Source organism: Rhododendron vialii, chromosome 1a (assembly GCF_030253575.1).
Source record: "Rhododendron vialii isolate Sample 1 chromosome 1a, ASM3025357v1".
Lineage (NCBI taxonomy): Eukaryota > Viridiplantae > Streptophyta > Magnoliopsida > Ericales > Ericaceae > Rhododendron > Rhododendron vialii.
The window spans coordinates 16,952,001-16,975,878 of NC_080557.1; the positions used below are offsets into that span (position 1 = coordinate 16,952,001).

General features: G+C 37.9%; 1 protein-coding gene across 6 annotated transcripts in view; it reads right to left on the reverse strand.

Annotated features, from left to right (window-relative positions):
• Positions 1–314: 314 nt before the first annotated feature.
• The window catches only part of LOC131310735 (mediator of RNA polymerase II transcription subunit 15a), a 42,133-nt gene continuing 18,569 nt past the window's right edge, over positions 315–23,878 (reverse strand). For 4 of the 6 annotated variants that reach the window (XM_058338099.1, XM_058338174.1, XM_058338023.1 and 1 more), the window contains exons 3-12: positions 22,008–22,119; positions 21,673–21,793; positions 18,749–20,176; positions 16,591–16,661; positions 15,989–16,063; positions 13,365–14,780; positions 12,940–13,284; positions 2,666–2,869; positions 2,491–2,579; positions 315–941 (exon numbers count right to left, since the gene is read on the reverse strand). In XM_058338099.1, coding sequence (XP_058194082.1) covers positions 734–941; positions 2,491–2,579; positions 2,666–2,869; positions 12,940–13,284; positions 13,365–14,780; positions 15,989–16,063; positions 16,591–16,661; positions 18,749–20,176; positions 21,673–21,793; positions 22,008–22,119 — 4,069 coding nt within the window. In that variant the 3' untranslated portion in view covers positions 315–733. The remainder of the gene's footprint in view (positions 942–2,490; positions 2,580–2,665; positions 2,870–12,939; positions 13,285–13,364; positions 14,781–15,988; positions 16,064–16,590; positions 16,662–18,748; positions 20,177–21,672; positions 21,794–22,007; positions 22,120–23,878) is intronic. The other 2 variants (XM_058338247.1, XM_058338326.1) reach the window with 2 other exon arrangements.

The following is a 23,878-nucleotide window of genomic DNA, read 5'->3' on the forward strand; positions in this document are numbered from 1 at the left end:
TATATATATATATATATATATATATATATAGTGGTAAGTAATTTTAATCAAGAACCCCTTCAAGGCTACATCTTTTCTGTTCCTTTCTTTCTTAGGAGTATTTTCTTGGTGAAACCACATTGATTTCAGCATCAGGCGTTTAACTTCTGTGACTGAATGGTCGTATCTCATCCAAAATTCAAACCAATGGCCGAAATAAGTCCAAACCACCTTCCAGGTATCGAGACACTAATCCACATTGAGCTACCACAACAAAATCCCAACTCACCATACTCTGCGTTAATTGCCAAAAAAAAAAAGGATAAAAAGAAACAGGAAAACAAAGGGTAAAAGTCCACATAAATAACTTAAGTCGCATCCAGGTGAGCTCTTGGTCCAAGCCTTATGGCCTCCTCGCCAAGCAGAGTTAAAACCCTGCCCGAAACCCTGAATAGCACCCAAAGTTCTTACAAGATCACAGATAAAAAACAACAGGAAGGCTCTCGTCAAACCATGTGACGAAAACCTGCACAGAACAGGGCTTGTTACAGACAACATAAAGTACCTACATTTTAGCTGCGAAGCAAGCAACACCCATGATACAGTATCTAAAGCATATTCCTGAAGGGAATAAGCATGCCAGGAGTCCAATCCTTACAATGGAGGTTCGGTCACTGTAGCAGCACCAGCTTCAATGATTCTACACACAGCTACCCAATTTTTGGAATTTCATAAGGATATGCTAAAAAGATGATCATGCAGCACTCAAGCAATCCTCCCACGTTCCATAGATTGAGCTGAAGCTCCCTCCCCCGCTTCGTTGTGCGTACTCCAAAATAACTGCACGAGCACAAGCATCCCAAGTCTTTGCAATCTCCCCAAGTGACATGGGTTGTGAAAGGTTTCGGAGAGAGATGCTAAACCTTGACTTGGCCTTCGATGATAAATCCTCGTACTCCTTACTGTCGAAACAAATTTTAACATGTGATTTATATCCCCATAAAAATGGTTATACAGATTCAAATGCGAGCAGGACAAAATGCAAAAAAAAGATACACTTGATGGTCTTGGGTCAACTATCACAAAACCAAATAAGTGCACATGTTATTTTGAGGAGACTATTAAGAACACAATTGGAAAAATCACATTTTTGGGATCTCCAAGTTCTCCAGTTATGTTCCTACGGCCGAGTCACACCACCCCAAATATCCAGTATTAGCTGTGCAAAATAGCTCACAAGTAGTCGCAATGTCAACAAGCCTTGGTCTTTAATTTCAAAACTCCCAAAAAACATTCCAGCTTAAAGGTAATATTTGAAGCAAAGTTGCTTTGGCTGATTAGTTTTGACATAAGAACAGATAAATTGGTCACAGAAATTAACTTCTTAACATACCAAAATAAAGTTAAAAAGTGGTGTTCAAAATCTATCGTTACATATCAATCGTTTAGATAAGTTTCAGACCAGCAGAGCTTAAGAGGGATAAGCTAAAATAAAACGAATTTTATAATCCTTTGAAAGGATAAGAATAGATATGGGACCTCAACAATTACCAACTAATAATTACACTAGGAAGGTGGGCACATGCCATGCGTGTGCAATTTTGTTTGAAATTTTGTCTGAGACTGTTACTCATCTCCTTATTTCTCTGTTTCTTTCTAATCCCCATCCACAATCCTCTGATTTGGGTTGCTAAGAAAGGAAAGTCAAGAAAGAAGAACCAAAATATGTAAATTATGAAGGAAGAGAACCGAACAAAGATTCAAACAACTGGCACACTCAAACATATATATGCATATATTGTATATTTTAGCTCCAAACATACACATTGGCATATGATAATGAAACTAAAAAGAAACACCCCAAAACAACAAAACTTGCACACACAGAATCTTCTCAGATATCTAGCATGGACACTTCGTCGAAGGTCACGAACCGGTGTCCTTCGACAAACCGGTGTCGGACACCAACACGTGTCCAACACTTAAATCGAAGTGTCCTATTTTTTTTAACGTTTTTCGATTGGACACTTTAGGGACACTCTAAAAAATGCTCTAGACACTCTTCCCACACTCGCAAAATAAGTCTGGGGTGTTAAACGAAATAGGAGACTCTAATTAATACTTTTAGATTGGGCATTTGGCACTTATGTGAGACATTTTCTAAACTAATTCTCAGTTTTCTGCTTTCATGGGTTTATTGTTACTACATAATTATTTACAAAGCGTGAAATGAAAAAGTTACTGAACTTCTAATATTCACCAGTCATCGGATCCCTATCGCATCATATTCTTGCCTCTTGTCTTTGTCAATAATACCTAGAAGAAGATTGAGTGATAGGACTACAAAGTACAACTTAAAAGTTAAATGACAGAAAGTCAAAAGCCAATGTTGCTACTTGCTGTAATAGAGCTAACAAGACCAATATAAATGATGATAACGGTAACAACAATATCAGTAGAAATGTTTATACTTCTGGTCTTAAAAAGAATGACAACGCTGTATTTTCTCACCTAACTTCAATTGGAAACTTGTCCAACAGGATTGGGGAGGAACTTGGGTAACTAATAGGAACAAGCAACCGTAAGGGCTGAATTGGTGACTGCATATCCAAAAAGCACAAAGTAAATACTACTGGTAAAAATAATACAACTAGGACACAAATGATCCTAAGGATTTGGAACTCACCATTTGTGCAGAAGCATACTGTGACTTTAAATTTGGACTGAGTGCAACAGCACTGAAAGAGCACTTGACAATGGTTCCTTCACCTCCTTCAGCAGTAATAGCAGCTGCTGAAATTGGATCCACATCTTCATCACTTACACATACTACTGTATCAATCAAACGTTGATTTATCTCCCTTATTTCTTCCAAAAGGGCGGGGTTAGCCTGCACAAGGTGATTCATTATACTTCTGCACAACAAAATACACCATCGATGCTGAAAATCATTGAACAAGTTTATAGTAAGGAATATAAGGTTGAAAAATTACTCCATCTCTATTCCCCTAATTGTTTCTCCTATCCCAGCTAGGTCTATGAATTTCTCTCTATAAGCCTATCCATTACCATATCCTTATCCAAGCGTTTCCAACATTTTATCCTTAAATTGACCTAGGAGTTGTTCCTGGGCATCCTAAAAAGAAAAGGCAATTACAAAACAAAAAAAGACATGTGCCAAAACTCAACATTATATCAAAACAGAATAAGACATGCATCAGAACTCAACATTATATCTAAACAAAAGAAGACATGCGTCAGAACTCAACTCAACTGTGGAAACTTTATATCCAATACTATAAAGTTTCCACATGGCATCAGAGCGGGCCCATTCCATCCCAAATTTTATAACAAAAATTAAATGAAGCCCACAACCACGATGACAGACCCAAAAAAAGGTTGCACGATGATATGAGACCCAAAAAAGTGAAGTCCTTAAAATACCACTTCCTTACAAGCTCTTTCCACACTAATTGCTTTCCACAACACCTTCTCTCCACCACACTGAAGCTTTCTATTCATCGCCTGCTTTCTATCTACAACTAATGAAACTTCACCTCCCCTAAAACTCTTCAGAGATCTCTTCGGATTCCTCACTTAACTAATTGTCTGCTTGCTTTCGCATGGGATTCCTCACTTAAATTCAATTTCATTCACTCATAATGTTGTTTCTTTAAAATAGAACTCTCTATGAAGTGCAAGCGCTTTCCTTTTGTCGTCACATACAAAAACACGTTACACACAACATGAGACACACTAAAAGAATGTTAATATTTTCCCCCATACTTCTTTCCCATGAATAAGTTGAAAATTGGCACAAGCACATTTGTCTTGTGTCTAAAGTCTAAACAGGCAATGAACCTATTAGCTATAAGTTATAGCCAATTAGCATGGAACATGAGAGGAATACTTGTTTGTTAAATAAAAATCCCTAGCCAACATACACACATAGAATATATGTTTTTACCTCTATGATTGACATGTTTGAAATAGCTATAGTTGAGACTTCATATGGATTTCCCTTCATTATCCTGCTACTTCAATCGAATTACTTAATTATAGAACACATTTTCATCAGAGGTATGTTGCTTTTGTAATCATTGAACAACATATTTAGAGCATGATAGATGAATATTGTATAGAACAAGATTTTGTAGATTCAATCGGATTCTCGGATCATTTATCAAAAAATCCAAAAGAGTTGACCTATAGCCATTCAATTACGTAGACCTCGCCGAGTTGCGTTGTATCCCCACCACGTACGTATCTTCTATGTACACGTATATTATTGTGTACATATATACATAAAACCCACAGAGAGAAAGAGAAGTCCTTGCACTACATGTGAAAGAATCGTTCTTGATGCACGTAAATAGTCATAAAATCCATCAACGTATCAAAATTGGCAAGGCAATATCCAAGAACTTCTCTAACTTGAGTGCAACCAAATAATTATCATTTACCTTTTCCTACTATAGTACTTTAAGCATATAAAAATATGAATGTGTTATTATGAAATGTGAATGTTAAGTTGATACTTATTCAGTCTTAAGATGGCTACCTTACACAATGCTCATCCTTCAAAAATCAACCGTTCTTATTAGGTCAGGGGCAACTGGACCGGGGGTTACCCGCGATTGGTGATGGCACAACCCAAAGAGGGGTAGGGGAGACAAGGTCACACACTGGGTAGCGCAGCGCATCTGTTTCAGGTACAGACGCGACGAGGGGTGCTATTGATAGATAAAAAAAATTAAAGACTTGAATACAAATACATGCATACAAATAAGAAAGATGAGAGTACATCATAAAGGAAGGGACACAAATGTATGTGATTCAAATAATCGTACTTACAAGTGCAATCGATAGTTTAACTACAACACAATGAGGGAATGAAACCTGTTTTGTTAATCGCCGAGTCACACTCATGGCAAACGCATTCCCACAACGTAGACAAGGACATAAAATAGACAATACTTCTATTGAAAACACAAAAGGAATCGCGAAATTTCCCCAGATTAAGGTCAGATACTTACGAACTACAAGCTATCGAAATTAAAACTTCTTACTAAACTGAGATGGATAATAAACGAAAAAAGAATTGGAGTCGGAATAACCCATAACAAATGATTACTTCAGGCTATCGAAATTAAGATTTCTTACTAAACGGAGATGGATAATAAAAGAACAAATAATTGGAGTAGGAATAACCCATAACAAATGATTTGGTGATTCCTTTTAGGTCCAAGTCCTATCACTCAACAGAATGTTTCATTCTCGGCAACTACATTAACTATAAAGGACACCCCAGATTATGAAGTTCACTCGACGATTCCCCCGTCATGAATGCAGGCAAGGCATGTTCGTAGAACAGTTACAACAGTAATGTTGAGAAGATCTGTGACAAGCTGTTTTGAAGACAGTTCCCAACACTTCTTTATCAAGTCAAGAACTCATTCCACAACAAATTTGTCTCTTAAATCCATGCCAACTTAGTTCAGAATACCTAGAACAGTTACAACTTGGTCCTCATGGTAACACACATAGTTTTCTCTGCTTGAGCACTTTGGTGATTTCAATATTAAATACTCCTTTATTCATTATTGCAAATCCTTCTGCTACTGTTTCATTCTACTCTGCAAAAATAGCCCAGTCCTCAACGTTCAAAACTATCTAACAATAGATTTTGAGAAGGTGGCAGTACAAGGTCACTGCACTGCACACTTGTGCCTTTCAAAGATGTCCACTGTCCAGTAAGTTAATGAATCAGACTATCGGAGGCAGTTTATGCAATATTCTCAGACCACTAGAAATTAGACAAAAGACAACAAACATAAGTGATGTGAGTTTTCTACGGTTTTGCGCCTCAAAGGAGAGCTTCCCATAGACCTCGGATACATGAGTTGTAGAGGGAGCCCAGTGAAACAATGTCCTTCTGAGTCAAAGTACCAAACCAAACCAAATCTTTTGTCCCAATAGATTTGGGCTGGCACATGACTCATTTATCTTTCTCTATCAAGGGCTACATCCACTTACATACAATGTACTCCCTCCGTGCCAATTTGTTTGTCCATTTTCAGGATTCCAACTTTTTTAGGGGACACAATGATTACTCTTGAAAAGCTTTGATTTTTCAAGAATACCCATCACTTTTTTAGCATTGAATGAGGGTGCACATTCTCTAATGCACAATTTTTTAAAAAAGAAAAAGGCCAATAATGGAACTTATATGAGTGACTTCAAATTGGACAAACAATTTGGGACATTAAGAAGTCACAAAGGGGACAAACAAAGTGGGACGAAAGGAGTATTTCTTATCCATATTACAACAACATCCAATGTCAATCTAGGATTTCACCTCCTATACCATTTTGAGTTACACTAATCCTACCACAATTCATTACTATCAAATCAACTGGTGTTCATTCTATTAGAACAAACAGCCGTAATCAAGTTTTTGTAACTTATCTTCAAGTGATGCTACGTTTCAGGAATACTCAAACTTCTGAATCCCGTCTTTCTTAGACTTTGAACACAGGCAATTTATCTCTCTTTTCGTTTACATACATCATGCTTATGTGTTGTTAATCACTAGCCCAACACTTCGTCCCATATAGCAAAGCTTGCTCTATAGTTATTCTATAAATTTTAAAGACATTTTTGTAGGCATCTAACCGTCTATACCATAATAGGTCAGAAATTCCAACTACATATTTGGATTCTAAGGGTTACAGACTTGTATCATTCCTCCGTGTTGTCCGAACTTAGATAGCAAAAAGGCTCACTTTTTGGTATCTCATGGTTTTCAATCACTTCTTTGTTATTTGTATTTCAATTGTTGCTAAATTTGCATTCCATAAATTGAGTTTCATGCCTACTTAATCTAAATCTAAATCCTGACTCAAATGCTAACATAAAACTCTTAATTCTGTTTCAACTTCTCTTCTAGTTTCATACTCCACCAAGAAAATGAACCATGCAAGCAATATACATCATGGACCATCTAGCAGTTGAATATGTACCTATTCAACTCATCCATAACTAGCACGAAAAGACGACTCCTCAAGGCTGGCCCTGGTGTAATCCAATGATTATCAGAAATGAACTTGTGTTCCCTGCAGGTAATGTAGTTGAACTCACAACTTGCATTTATGTTCTTTCCTTGGTCACATAACCCTTCGACATACCCTCCCACTGCGCTCGCGCTCCCAATTCTTGCTCTCGGGGATTTAGTATGTGACATGTGATTCATAGACGCTTTCACACTCACGCGCGCGAATTATGTGACTCGGGTTCTTTTATGTTGCAATAGACCTTTCAATTTGAAGTTTTTGAGACATGGATCTCAAAATTAGCAAGTGTGTAGACTTATCTTAAGTGGGGGATAGGTTAATGAAATATTGCGCACTCTGGCAGATAAAAATTAGGAATCCTATCATAAAGTTTTCAGAAGTTAATAAAACCATATTGAATATCTTTCTTCATCTCAATAACTGCATATTACTCTCCCCAATAAATAATTTACATCCGTTGTCTTATCTCTTACCCAACTAGTTCCAAAGCCGGAGAAATGAGCATGATTGTGTGTTAACTTAGGTAGCATGCCAGCCAACACATAAAAAGACTCACGACATATTTTATAGACACGATTACTAATCAAATCATCTATGAATTTTTGCCCACGATGTATTAGAGTTTTATTAGAGGGAAATATTTAGATGTGAAAACTCAAAAGCTCAAACGTATTTGCATACCGCCATCACAAAAGAATTGATGATCATGACACCCCCCACAATTAGGACGTTACATTTTATATTGCATGTTAAGTGTTTGGCTGCTAATTGCATAAAGCACTATGCCATACTTCTTTCCCAAAACTTATAGATAGTGATGCAGTAGGTTTAAGGGTATGTATGTCATTTTGAGTCCTTTGTAGTAGAGGGTCTATAAATAGGAGTCTAGAGTGCTCATTAGGTAGCTTTTGATTATTAAGAATATTGAATATATTGATTGAGACATAGTTTCTCTCTTTACCCTTTGGGGTTTATCCCCTTGAATGGGATTTTGCTCTCTTTCTTTGAATCTTTGATTCCCTTTGATATTTTGATTGCATCAGATAGAAACACAATCCAAGAATCAACCCCAAAGGAGCTTTTTGGATTATCATTTTGCACTTCAAAATAAAAGGAGAAATTACCCCTTCACTTTCATTTTCAATACTACCCTCAACCCTCATACATATGATGTATGAATTTGATGTTTAACGTTTTTTTTGGATTTTTTATAAGAATCACAAAAATTATTGTACTTTGCTTGGCATAATCTAGAGGGAATGACTTAATTTTTTGAACTTTCAATTAAATGGGTCTCGTATGTGCAGTAAAAAATGTAACGTTGTAAAATTTAAGAATTATAAAAACAAAGGGTTCAACCTTTTCATTAATTATTTAAAGAATAAGAAGTTTTTAATGAGAAAGATTATATATAATAATAAAACAACTAATTTAAGCAAGGGCAAAAAGATCAACAAACAAACCAAAACTTACTCTTCAGATTATTCTCCAAACACTAAACACTACTCTGCTGCAAAATCTATTTTGCATATATCATCCAAACACTTCCACATTTTCCTAATCGATTCCGACAATATTTCAAAACTATGCTTCATAATCTAAACAAACATTGGCGCCGAAAGGTTCCTCATTTGAAAATTTAACAATGTTCATATTAGGAGTGAATGCGTACATCTATCTCTTCGAATTTAATTATGGTTCCACGGAACAAAAATTTATTTGTTTGATAAAAAATACTTAAACCCCTTTCTAGTATCCTAGAAAACTCGCATGGAGAATTAATGAAACAAAAAAGTTATAATGCTTTGAATTGTTTCATAATCCATTTGGGATGTCCAACCACGGTCGTTTCATTTGCCTCAACAAAGGATTTAGGAATGTCAACCATTCCTAAATTGGTTAGGCAAACCCAATGGAGTAGAAAGGAAAATAGGCGGGCACAGAGAATAGGTATATTTAGTAAATTTGTCACTAATACTAAAATCTCGCATTTCTTGTGGTTTCTCTTATGATGGCAAATCCCTTTCCAAAACCAACGATACAAAACCCTTTTGAATTGGACAAACACATAAGGCCAACTGCTTTCTTTTGAGGATTCCAAACATTCACCTTAGCCATGCTTACAAAAAGTAAATACTTTTAACCTTCTTTTCCAAAAAAACCTTTCTTTTAACGATGTAAACCTTACTTTCTTGGACATGAACACATTTACCATCACGTACATTTTGTTTCTTCCAAAGATTTAGTGTTTGACATTTATTGAACAATTCTTTGTTCATATTGAATTTTTCTATCCGGATTTTGCACTTATGCGCTTATATAAAGAGATTCATTTACCACTACATGCTCCAATATTTAACTATTGAGATGCATAGATGTTCTAGGTCTTTCTTTTATTCCAGGATCTCTACATGTTTCCAAATTCTCCGGTCATTTCCTTGTGGTATAATGTTTTCACTACAATAGTATGTCTTGTTGTCTTTTCTTGGAAACACTAAACTGTGTTTGTTTTGAGTCTCTAGACTAGAACTCTCTCTCTACGCACGGACACCAAACAAAGCCTTCTTCGTTATCCACCAAAGTTTTTTTCAGGGTTCAGGTAATGGAAGCGTTTTAACTGTTTTAATGGAAACAAATAAAAATCTTTTCTTTTAACTAAATCCTAAATGAACTTTGATACTTGCTTATTTCCATGACCAGCCTGGAAAGGAAACTAAATAAAAGTTGAGATATTTCCAATGCTCCTGAACATTAAATGAGCGCCAAAATGCTAAACTTCGTAGAAGACAAAAACGGTTCTTAATTGGTTGTCAATGATGTCGGAAGATCATGACACCAATACATCGATAAAAGATGGAAATTTCTATACTTTTATTCGGGTCTTGAACAACCCATGAATCCTTGAGATTTTTATGTTAGCAAAGAGGGATTAATTATTCTCTAACATGTTTAAGGCCACAGCCACTAAAGGTGCTACATGCTATATCTTGTATGTCTTGAAACCTCTTGATAAGGTGTGCTTCTAGCGTGCAATTTCTTTCGGGTAAGGCAGAAAATATTCTATCCCAGGAAATCATCCTCCACACTAATTACCTCGCCTCCATATATACTGAATAAACAATTGACTTTCAAACAGAAAGAGTAACTAAATTAGGAAAATGTGAATACTCACGAACATGGTTTTAAATTGCAGTGTCAGAAGGCATAACGGTCACGATTGCAACTAATAGATATCGGGAGTATCAGAGATTGTGTAACGGGAATCAGACACTGAGGGTGGTGAATTTATTTCAAGCACTACAGCCCCATTGATTGACATGTTGCAACCTTATTCACAACAAAATTGAATGTTCCTAGAGGTTGTTGACCAATATTTGACTTTTACAAGCATTTTGGTAAGAAACATTAACTTAAATGTCGCTTTTTAAGACAATAATATTAATATTTTCATTGGGATTAATCTCACTACCTGACAAACTAGAAATGGTACTAGAATATATAATTTATACAATAGAAAAGAAAATGCTAATTAACAATAGCACAATAGTACACCAACATACTACAACGACACAAAAGTACTACCATTACCAAATTAATTACTAACTCATAAACAGTAATACGTTAATAACATTAAATTACTAGCACACCACTGTCCATCTTATTTCTATGATAACAAGTCACACCTCAAAGGAATAGCGTGGAGGAACTTCCTAATCATTACTATTAGGCTTTCTAATTTTTCAACATACCTTTTCTTTTAACAGAACTCTTAAAACATATAGTTTTATTAAACAGATTATATTAATAGTCAATACTAATAGGTACACCACATATACAATATAAACGCCCTATTCTTTACCCTATTACATCGTATTCCAGCGTCAGGGGGTTCGTCGGCCAACGAGCAGCAACCCATTTCCAAATTCCTTAATGAAATCCCCAAATCAACCAAACAAACCCCTCATCCATCAATAAAACCCCAAATCGACACCTATTCATGGAAACTGATGTAAACCCAGCAACCCTAAATGATGTTGAAAGATCACGACACCCGTGCATTAACAAATGATGGAAACTGCAATACTTTTACGCGGGTCTTCAACAACTCAAGAATGATCGGCTGCACCTTTCCTTGAGATTTTATGTCAGCAAAGAGGGATTAAATATCCTTGACGTATGTAAGGCCATACTGCCATAAAAGATAGCCCTATCTGCCACTAAAGGTGTTCTACGCTATACCTAGTATAGCTTGAATCATCTTGAAAAGGTGTGCCACTAGCTTGCAGTTCCTTTCGGGTAAAGAAGAAAATATTCTTCCCCAGGAAATCATCCTCCACAATGATTACCTCCCCCCATGTATATTGAATAAAATATGACTTCCAAAAACAAGGAACAAAATGAGGAGAAGATGAATACTCACGACGATGGCTTTAAATCATTCTGTCGGTCGGTGTAACGGTCACAATAGCAAGTAACGGATATCGGGAGTATCAGACATTGTGTGACGGGAATCGGACACCGAGTGCAGTGAATTTTTTTCAAGCACTAGAAAATGCTAAAAAAAAACCCATTGATACGCATGTTCTAACCTTACTTATAACCAGCGGTTATTAACCAATATTTGACTCATACAAGCAGTTTTGCAAGTAAAGCAAAATTAAATGTCGCTTTTTAAGATAACTAATATAGACGTTTTTATAGGGAATTGGAATTTCACTATCTAACAAACTAGTATAGACGTTTTTATAGGAAATAGACAACTTTCTTTGCAAATGAAGATCGTGTGCCGAAGGTAGTAACAAAATCCAAGATATTTTGGTCGTTCTTCGATTGTCAAGTCCAAACAATGGGTGTTTGGTTTAGAGAGTGTAATGCTTTTGCAAGACATTGTGGGTCTGAGAAGGGAAGAAAAAGGAGAAAAGTTGTTCTCAAGTTGTAATACTGATTATGGTCAGTTACAGATCAATGCACGATACGTAACAAACGTATCAACCGATACTTGGGTGATTTTTGGTACCGCCATTATTGTGCACCATAAAGGAAACAGCCTCCTGAAAACCCGGTACTTATCGGCCACCATGCAACTTGTATAAAACCGTGCTCATGATCGTGAAAGACATTAGCACAATTGTACCAACTGCAATTTTTACAGTTCAAATTTTCACCACAGGATGCACAATGCAACTACAAACCCTGCATACTATAGTCGTCTATAAGACGAATTCAAGTAGAATAAGACCAGACCAAACCAAGCCTTTCGAACTACCACCTCTTAAATCACAATTAATTGGGGTGGCTACATGTATTTGTTTTCTCCATTGAGCTTTGTCGAGAGCATCAAATTTTGGAATGTCCAAAAAAACCAAGACCCTTTTGAACTACCACCTCTAAAATCAATTTTGGTCTACCCCTCCCCTTATTGTTACCATCTACTCTAATCATATAACTCCTTCGAACTACTGCATCGATCAATCTTGGATAAACATGTCAAACCACATTACTCTTTTTTCTCTCATCATATTCTCCATCGGTGCTACCCGTGCCATTCTGCAAAGGATTATGTTACTAATCCTATCTCACAAAATCTTACTACACATCCATCTCAACATTCTCATTTGAGCTACACCCATCTTACTCGGATGTCTCAGAATAAGGCATGAACTACAATAAACTACCACAGTACGGTACGTTAGGTAGTAAAATGACTTGTAATACTTTTTAAGTTGTGGGGTAACTCTAACCGAAACACTGGATTCTTGAGTTAGTATGCGAATGTCCTCGAGGGAAACCATGAACCATTCTATACTCAGAACAAACTGTAAACTCTGTTCCTTATATATTAATAGCTTCCGTCCTCATTTAAGAAAATATCATGATAAAATAGTACCTCAAATCTAGGCCTCTTGATATTAGAAGTTGCAGTTGACTCCAAGTCCGAAGCTTCTGAACATGTTAAATGCTTAAAACTATCATTTGCGCTGCCAGCAGAGGATACAATATTCAAGGGCATTGCACTTGTGTAGCGCCTCATTTTCCTTGTTCCGATGTTTGTGTCTTGAGTGGATATATTTCTTGCCTGCAGACGACACTTCGTCATGGCAACCAAATCCTCCCCAACCGCTGTTCTAGATCCATTACCAGGCGCTGATCCTGCTATCCTATCCATCATACTGACAACAGAGTCAATATCACTAACTGATGCACTCAATGTTGCCGGTGACATTGACTTTACCTGAAAATTAAAATGGCAGCGGATGAAACATTCAGTAAGCCAAAATAATAAAATCATCTATTGAAACACATCGAACTCACCACTTTAAGTAAGCGTTCAAGAGGCTGTTCTGTAACACTTGACTTCCCAGATACAACTGCTGAGGCATTACCGTGGTTCCCATCCGGACTAGTGAACTCTGCAAGTAAAGGAGAGGCCGATATCCCAGGAGTGCCAATGGCAAGTGATTGACCAGGTGTTACTGCACCAGCAGTTTGTTGATGTCCAATATTTCCAGTATTGGAGAGCGCTGAAATACCAGAGTTTACTTTCTCAGACTCAACTGGCATCGGGGATGGAGCCATAGGAGTTGACGGAGATGGGACAATGAAAGGTGAGCTTGTAGATTGCAAAGGAGTTCCAGCTTTTGTGAGGGATGTCAGCAGATTTTGCTGGTCGATTTGTGGAGAAGGATGCTGAGGCATTTGAGGAGATGCAGCCTGGAGGAGTTGTGGAGAAGAGATAGGAAATTGAGCACCAGATTTCAACTGCTGATGGTGATACCCCGAGCGCTGGCCCGCCGAGTGGTGTTGCTGAAAAACTCCGGTTTTGACACCCATCTGCTGTCTCATCTTCAAATCATTCGCATCATTCATTTGATGAAGCTGAGGCATTTGATGTGGCTGCAACTGCGCATTCTGCTGCTGCTTATTTTGCTGGTGCAATTGTTGTTGTTGTTGTTGTTGTTGCTGCTGCTGCTGTTGTTGCTGCTGCTGCTGCTGCAGTAACTGTTGTTTTTGCATCATCTGTTGTTGCATATGGCGCTGCTGAAACTGCTGTTTCAGCTGCTCCTGTTGTTTAAGATGCTGGTGTTGAAGCATATTGGAATTCGACTGAAGAGGCGTAAGGTTTGGCTGGAGTACATTCATCCCACTATGTGAAGACAAGGAGTTGATGTTTGCCTGTTGCTGAGCATTCACAGGATTTTGTTGTAGAGAACCGACAGCAACCTGCTGCAATGCATTAAGAGCATTGCCCTGACCTGAATCAATAGTGGAACCAGGCTGCAGTGTACTGATCATGCTCTGTGATGTAGTCGGAACCCCTGATAAAGAAGACAAGGAATTATGCTGCAGAGTTGCCACATTGTTCTGCTGCAGAGTTGCAACAGAAGAACCCTGCAAGTTCATTGACTGTAGCTGGGGATTCATTTGATTTTCTTGCATGGGATGCACTTGAGTAATTTGGGATTGGGATTGCTGGGATTGCTGCATGGATTGTATATGAGGTGGGGGAATTTGTTGCCCTTGCTGCAGTGAGGGGCCAGGTTTCCGGGGCCTATTTGAATTGAGGAAGTTAACTATTTGCTTTTCGTAGGCTCCCAACTTCTCCTTGAAATTAGGTAAAATGTTGCTTTTGGAAACTTGTAAGAACTGCAGAATACGCTCCAACATAGTCTTAAATATCTTAAGCTTCTCAAATTGCTCGTTTTTTGGTTGCTGAGGAAGGGAATCATGCTGGAAAAAGGTAAAAATTTGAACTGTAGTGAGAGAACATCGTAGTCAATACAAATTTTCACTGACCTTATTTAAGATAAAGTATCTATATACTCCCTCAGTCCCAAAATCTTGGTCGTTTTTGGGAGTGCGCGTCATTTTTCAATTGATTATGTCTTACAATCTATAATCTTTTAGGTGATTTTAAAAACTTTGCATAAAAGAGCTCACTGAATTCTATCAAACAAGATCCATAATTGATATAAAAAAACATTATAAATTAGAAGATATAGCCAATCCTTTGAGACTTCCAAAAAAGAATGAGGACCAAGAATTTGGGACGGAGGGAGTAAGTTCTAATTCTTTTTTAGGTTGGAAGTTGTAAATTTTTCTTTAGGTAAAATGCTGCTTTTGGGAACTTGTAAGAACTGCAGAATACGCTCCAACATAGTCTTAAATAGCTTAAGCTTCTCGAATTGCTTATTTTTTCGTTGCTGAGGAAGGGAATCATGCTGGAAAAAGGTAAAAATTTGAACTGTAGTGAGAACATCGTAGTCAAAGTATCTACATAAGTTCTCTAATTCTTTTTTAGGTTGGAAGTTGTAAATTTTTCTTTTCATCTTCTGTGATGGGAGGGTTGTAATTACTAGGGACTCGGGGACCTTTTTGGTCCTTCCGCAGCTTACGGCATCCAGCTATGAAATAAGCTGTGTGGACTCTGCCAAAGCAGCAAGGGACATTTTTTACTTTAACATATCCTGCACTAGCCCCGTGCCTAATGGCACCTCAAAACGTAATATAGTCCTAACTTAAATAAATTATTACATGCTCTAACGACAAACGTAATCTACACATAGCATGAGTTACCATCTTGAGAAGTTTTCCTATTTGATCATATATAAAAGGCAACATTTAAATATGGATACATTACCTTAAAAATGAGGAGAGAGGGAGGGGTAGATTTATTAAGAGAATCATCTATGTACCTTTCGAAAAAGAAAGAGACCTACAGCTACAATTTAACATGAAAATTTGATCGGATGGCCGTGGATGTTACTTTGTTTGTATGCCTAGACAAAAATTGCTCTGTTTTATAATGTAGATTATTCATTGTAAGATTTCCCATATAAATAGCAATGTCCTTAACCCTTGAGTTTAGACCCAACAGATAAGGGAGAGCTAAAACTTATGTACGGAAATGAACTTCACAAGATGTAGGTGAAACGAACCTGCTGCAATTTACCAGCAATTTTCTGGAACATTTCATTTAGTTCTGGTAAATAAGCCTCCTTCATGACTTTAATCTGCATCATAGAAGTTTCATAATTTCAAGAGCCATGCAAAAAATAAAAATAGATGTCACCTGTTAAGACACCTATTCTCCCAAAAACTTAAGCTATTAGGAAGTGCAAAATCCAAACATACAAAGAAACGTAATGCAAAGGAGAGAAGAAGAAATACAAACGGGGAACAAGTTCAAATGGAGAGACTTGAATCAAGAAATTCCCAAGACTTAGCTTTGATACCATACTAAGTCACCTAATGTCCCAAAGCTTAAGTTGTTAGGAAAATGGGCCCAAAAATGTATATCAACCTATCCAACAGTAACTACCCAGTATATAGGATATCAAGAAAAACAAAGTTAATGTCGTAGGCACTTGCCTATCTCTCCCGCACATCCTTTCAGTTTCCAACAAATGGCTCTCTAAAATTACAGATCCAAGGGAAAAAATGCAAACCGAAAACAACAAGAAACGGTTACGTGCCAAAAATAAATTCTCTCACATTTTCCTCAATGCGAACCGAAAGCGAAAAAACCACCACATTGTACCTTTTGATAAATCTCCTCTTGCCAATCCGCACTATTTGCATTTCCTGTCTGAGCTGTGGAATCTAAAGAAGCTACAAAACAAACATTAAATGCATTGCATTAGAACAAAAGACGCATATGAAAGAAATTGTCCCCACCAGCATAGTTTCAAGGGGCCCCAGTGCAAGTTTAATGGCTTGGGTAAAGAGATTCAATGTATGTAGATTGTGTAAATAGGAACACTGACAAATCCCACCAACGAACATAGGATGGTGAGCATGATTTGAAAAGATTCAACATAAATTTCTTTCAAAAAATCAAAATAAGAATTGAGGAGAGATATGGCTTTACCAAGTCAAAGAAATATTACAAATGAATTGTGTGAAACACAGAACTCAATTAGCATAGACAAAAATGTTTAGACTGCATTATGAGGGAAATATGGCCAGATGTAACTAACATGCTTTCCTTCTATGCACCTATCAAGCACATGAAATTAAGAAAAAGAAAAAGAAAGAGAGATAAGAGAGACAAAAGAATAGAAAAAACAAAACAGAAACTCATGTAAGACGCTTCAGTAAACTTTGCCAAAGGCTATCAAAAAAGGGCATGCATGACAGTTTTATTTATGGAAATTAGAAACCTTAAAGTTTTAGAGATCCTAAGAGTAGAACAACAACAAAATGTTTCCATCTGGAAAGGTAAGCAAAGCTAAATACAATAAAATTATCCCACTAGAAATATGTAACGAAATTCCTCAGGTTCACATAAACCATCATTCACGCTTTGCAAATCCTCCCCAGTATATATATTATGTGGAGCATTTTAAACTGTTATTTTGGCCACATATATAAAAGGCTCCAAAAAGCGGTGCAAATATTGAAGACTGAAAAAAGTAAACAAAAAGCAAAATACTTTTTTATCCATCAAGTGGTTCCAGGATAGGCATATATGCATGTCAGAGCTAACGTTAAAATGTTGAGATATATAAACACGCTGTTGTGGCATTATGTTGACCACCACTATATCATCCCTAAGTATTTTTCTCAATTGAAGCAACAAAATCACAAGTAAAATAAGAATTAGATTAGTCCCTACTTCCAAGGAATAGGAAACTTCACAAACCTAGTTCATTTTTGGAAAACAGTAGTTGATCCATTATGTGGATTTGCAGACCTATCCAACACAGGTATAATCGCTGCTCGAAAGTAAAAAATCACACGATATTCACAATTTTAACAGTGAAAATTTCAAGAGGGTAGTACCATAGAGCCAGCCCAGATCAAAGGTAAATCAAGAACTATAACTTCAAACATTAAACGACACACTTAAGGACTGCTGAATCCACAACCTATGGACTTAAATGATCTTACCACATCCATGTGCACCCTTAGGTTTGATCAACTATGCATCAAATCTACAATGCGCAAACACTGCCCTCAAAATCCACCGAAGGTCCTCAATCGTGGATTCAGATGATTGGGAGCCTTGAAGAATGACTGGTCATCAATTGAATAGATGTAGCCGTTGTGTGAACTCTCCGACTCCGAGCATGTTATTTTTTTCCCTCTTGGCTTATATTTACAAGCAGTTCCAAAAGAAGACTTAAGAACCAATTTGGCATGTATCCCCAGGTCTCAGGAAATCAAGAAGCAAATTTCCAATTTCCTGATTGAGCTGGCCAAACATGCCTTGCACTGTCTATAGGTGGAACCATATCTAGTCTCATTACTTCCATCGCTAAAGCGTCTGAGCAGTCCCTTAGAAAGGCTATATTAGTGTCCGTGTAATCCATCTTCCGGGACTGGCACCGCCCTTGGAAAATGATTATGACATGACCGAAACCACAGCTAAGTAACAGCAAGATAGCACTCAATTGATTTTTCTGGAAATGGGATCGCCAATCTAGTCTAGGACACTAAAACCTTCACAGTTATATCAAATCTGAACTGCATTGAGCTCCATGGAGTACCAATACCCTGCTCGTGGGTCACTTAGATTGTTTTTCCATTTAGCTTAAAATAAAGAGTAGGACTAGGAAATTACTTTACCAAACTCCCTAACCATATTCTGCTATAACTAAGAGAAGTTTATTAAACCAAGGACAAAGAGAAGCTACTTAGTGTTCAGAATAACCAGATACTGAAAGATGAAAATATGTGAGAATGAAATGACATACTTGATGATGCTTCTGGAATGGGTCTTTGTGGTTGTAATAGCTGCTTCTGCTGATCAATCAAATTCTGTGAATGAAGTAAGGGACCTGATGTTTGAAGCCTTTGCTGCATATCACGTTGCAATGGATTTGGTTGTTGAAGACCTTGCTGTTGCAACTGTCCAGGCTGTGACTGAAGCTGCGACAACAATTGCTGCTGTGATGGCTGTGGTTCTGACTGTTGACCCTGGGTTGGCAACAAGGTTGGCACACTCTGGTGGTTTTGTTGCTGCACTGAAATCTTTGATTGCTGTAGCATGTGTACAGGGTGTTGAGTTGTCTGCATGCTGGAGTTACCAGATTGATTCACAAGCAATTGTTGCTGCTGCTGCTGCTGCTGCTGCTGCTGCCGTTGCTGTAGTGCACCCATATTACTCTGGGCACCCAACTGCTGCTGCTGCTGATGCATATTTGGTATGTTGTTTTGCTGACCCATCAGCTGCTGCTGCTGCTGCTGCTGTTGCAGGTTAGTAAGACTATTCTGCTGGCTTAGCAACCTTTGCTGCTGCTGTTGCATGTCAGGGATGCTGTTTTGTTGCCCTACTATTTGGTTCTGTTGCAAGATAGTAGAATTTGGCTGCTGCCCCATCAGTTGCAGCTGCTGCTGTTGTGAAGGCAACATTGACGGTTGCTGCTGTTGCGAAGGCAACATTGACGGCTGCTGCTGCATAGGTGTTTGCTGTTGATGAATAACGGAAGGCTGCTGTTGCTGTTGCTGTTGCTGTTGCCTGAGGACTGCTTGAGAATTTTGCTGGAGCATTGTTTGAGGTGATTGTTGAACAGAAGACTGCTGGTTCTGTTGGAGGCCAGATACCGGAGCTGGTTGCATGACAGAATGCTGCATTACCGATTGCTGAGAAGGTTGCAATTGACTGGATTGTGATAACATTTGGTTTTGCTGATGTTGTGCCTGCTGTTGCTGCAAGTGAGATTGAATCTGTGTGTTTGGGATACTGCCCTGCTGATATTTCTGCTTCATAAGCTGTTGTTGTAACTGCTGCTGCTGCTGGTGCTGGTAAACATACTGCTGCTGTGGATTTTGAGATTGCTGTTGTTGGGGAACAACTTGTTGCCTACCTGGCATCTGCCTCTGAGTATTGGCAAAAATATTAGGAGACACCCCTTGCCCCATTGAGTTTCCGACAGAATTCTGAGAAATCCCAGAGACGTTCTGAATGTTTTGCAAATTAGAGTTCTGGCCAACCACATTTGGCATGGTAGTAGGTGGTAAACCACCAATAGTAGGCAGCGCTGATGCTAAACTAGCAGAACCTTGTACCGTAGTTGCTGCCATGTTATTCTGAATGTTTTGAGACAATAGCTGTTGGCGTGCATGAGCCTGGTTACCAACCATTGGATTAGGAAGTGATTGTCCTTGGTTGCCAAGGGATCCTGCTCAGGTTATAAGAAACATAAGCAAAAACAAGTAAAAAATAAGCATGTAATGATGCTAAACTGAAAGGCATTCAATGCAACAGAAAGCAAATTGTATTCACTGCAAGTCTATTTGAAGCATATGGAAAATCATTTTGGGTAACCATTAATCGATTTCAGTCTACAAAGTATATCTTCATGGACTTCTAGTAGTGCAATATAAACTGCATTGGACCTAGGCACTACTTGCACTAGGAAATCCTTCTACTTATAACCTACTTCTACGAACTGGTATGCAGTAATGCTAAAAGCATGAAAGTTAGAAGATCAAAATTTCAAAGTTTAAGATGCCCAGTAGAGAGCATAACAATACTCTTTTCTAGTACACAATTGAGCCAATAGTTATCATCCAGCCAGCGAGACAAATATAATTTAAAAAAAAAAAACAAAACAAAACAAAACAGCAGGGGGGACTTTTACCAACAAAAAGCAACAAATGAAAAAGAAGAAGAAAGAACATGAAAAACACGCTCTTAAGATCTCTAATAAATTAAACACAACAGAATCCCCTAAGAGGAGAGATTAAAATCAGAAAAATGCCGAGCAAACATTTTATCCCACAGACCCCCGAAATCTTCAAATTAGTCCTTAAAGCTTTTATCATTCCTTCCAAGTTCTAACCATATAACCCATAACCGAAAATGAAAACTGCAAAATACCAATGATAAGCCAATTAACACCCCAAGGTGGGCAACGCCCATGACATCCACACAAGTTCAAGGCCACAAGAAAACACAATAATGCTTTCTTCATATTTTGTACTGTACACAGTGGAAGAAGGTAATAATAACTAGTAAGGCCTGCTTCTCTAATCTGACCATTACTATTGAGTTCATGTGAAACCGAGACAAAAGCAAAAACTTTAACCTTTAGCAGCACACTACGATCGATCATCTTGTTACCAAAAAAATGGTACACTTATCAACAACAGCATGAACTACACAACAAAGCCTTAGGAAGGAGTAGACAAGCATGTTTTATCAACTGTCTGGTGATTCAAATAGACACCCTGAAAGAGATAGCTGTGAAGTTAGCTCATTAGTCTTGACATCATTGTGTTTTTTAAAAAGAATAATTTTCTTTCAACTCATCTAATGCTCATACCCGGTCAGAAAATGGACATAGGTATTTCATATATTTAGGAGTCCAAGTAACATAATTAATAACTCTGGACTACAGAAATCCGCAACAGAATCTTTTGGACAAGAAAATCATACTCCGGCTCCTGAATGATATAAATACAAAGATGATGACAGAACAGCTTTTTGTTCTTTTGGGAAGGGCAAGAAGCTTTAGTTGTAAACCGTAGTTAGTGAGGGTTGAACCCAAGTCTTATGCATGAAGCTACAAGGTGCCCTCATCGGGCTACCACTATACTTGCTGATGAAAGAACAGCTTAGCACATCAATGATGCTTAATCAGCACAAAATGAAATTCTTCCTCCATGTTAATACCTGTATCTGGGGGATTTTTGCTACTACCACCAGAGTTAGATGGCAGAGAATTGGCCATAGAATTTTGGGATTTGGTCTCCATTGTCAGCATCTTCAGAGATATTTTCCTCAGGTAATCAGGCTGCAATTAATAGTTAGGTATCTATATTTTGTTAGTAATTCATGACAACAGAGCTGGCCATTTTGTACAACTGTAAAATCTGAAGGGGAAAAAAAAAAGATTCTTTCACAGCGTCTACACGAGTATTTTTGCAAAAATGGACAATCAACGGACTGACCACAAACATTCCGATTGCATATGAAACAAACATTAGATGCCCAACTAATGGATATACCTGGCTGGTGGCAGAAGTGTAGATCTTCTCCTCAAACCTTACTGCAATTTTCTTGAGCTCTTGCAGTCCCTCCTGTCCGGAGAACGGAAGATGCCTCTTCAAAGTGTCCATTCTGCCCATGTTAAACAACAAATTCAAGAACTATTCCAGTTTAAGGGTCTATTGGCCATGCAAGTATGAGGAAGATTAGAAGTAAAGACACTGAATTGGCAGCTAAGCTCAGAAAGGATGGACGAAAAATAATCCACGCGTAACACGTCATTCATAGAAGAAGTGCTACGAAACTAACACAACTGTCCAAGAAACATGTTAGTCAAGCCTCAACCAAGAAACTTGGCTCCACTTTGCTGACGTTAGAAAAGAAACCGTCCGACTCCCTTTGTGCGTTAAGCACTAGTATGTTTACGACTAATTTGGGGCGTTATTGGCCTATAATCTGTCTGGATTATTTTTTTGTATTCATTCAAAAAATTTCGCCATATAGGCAGAGTAACACAAAATACGCGTCTTTTTCCCATCAGCTAAAAGGCAATAGGGTGTTATGTTTAGCATCCAAATGATATGATCACTGCATGAATTTGGTGAGCAGTGAGCTATAAACCAAACCAAACCAAACCAAACCGAGCCTTATGTCCCAATCACTTGGAGTCGGCTACATGAATCATTTTCCTCCATTGAGCTCTGTCAAGGGTCACTTGTTCACACAAACCCATTATACTTATATCTTTGCGCACAACAACATCTAATGTCAATTTAGGTCTACCCCTCCCCGTAGCATTGCAACCCAAAGCTATCATATCTGCTCTCTTAATGTCAATTTAGGTCTACCCCTCCCAGTAGCATTGCTAACCAAAGCTATCTTATCTGCTTTCTTAACTACTGCACCTCCTAGTCTACGTTAGACGTGCCCGAACCACATTAGCCTATTTTCCCTCAACTTCTCCTCTATAGGTGCTACACCTACCATCTCACGAATCGTTTCATTTCAAATCCTGTCTCGTCTAGTCTCACCACAGATCCACCTCAACATTCTCATTTCCGCTACACTCATCTTGCTCACTTGTTGTTTCTCAATAGGCTAACATTCTAAAGCATCGTTGGTCTAATGTCCATTCCATAGAATTTCTCCTGCAATTTTGTGGATACCCTCTTGTCACATAGTGCACCAGTAGCGTTCCTCCACTTTAGCCACCCCACTTGGATCCTATGGGTCCCGTCACATCATCGAAAATTTCTCCATCTCTACTAATAATTGAGCCTAAGTACCTAAAATGATCACTCTTTGGTATCTCCTGGTCTTGGATCATCACTTTTTCTTCATGCGCACTGCTGGTACCACTAAACTTGAACACCTTATACTCAGTTTTACTCCTACTTATCCGAAAACTCTTTGACTCTAATGCTTCCCTCCAAATTTCTAGTTTCGTATTAACACCTCTAGTTTCACTTACTAAGGCCTATCCACCAATGAAACCTCTCCAATATCTTAATTGTGTGGAATATAATTCAGAACTCTCCTTCCACATCCTTCCAATATTTTGATAAACGTTTGAGTATAATAACACAGTTGACCAAAGGACTAATGCAGCTGTTTCATGAAACAATATCATGAACATGTCAACAGCTCTAGAAGTAGTACAACAAATTTTCTAAACTAAAGAAGTCAAAATTTAATATTTAGAGATTGTGAGGTTATTGCAAGGGAGTGCACAAAGATGTTGGAAAAAAGTGAATTAAGTATAAGGTGGATGAGGAGAAGGAGAAGGAAGCAGATTAAGAGACTCGCAGAAAATAATGGATTGGAGAGATAATAATTGCGTCCACCATAAAATGTTAAAGAAGTAAACAAGGATTGGGAGATATGAAGTTAA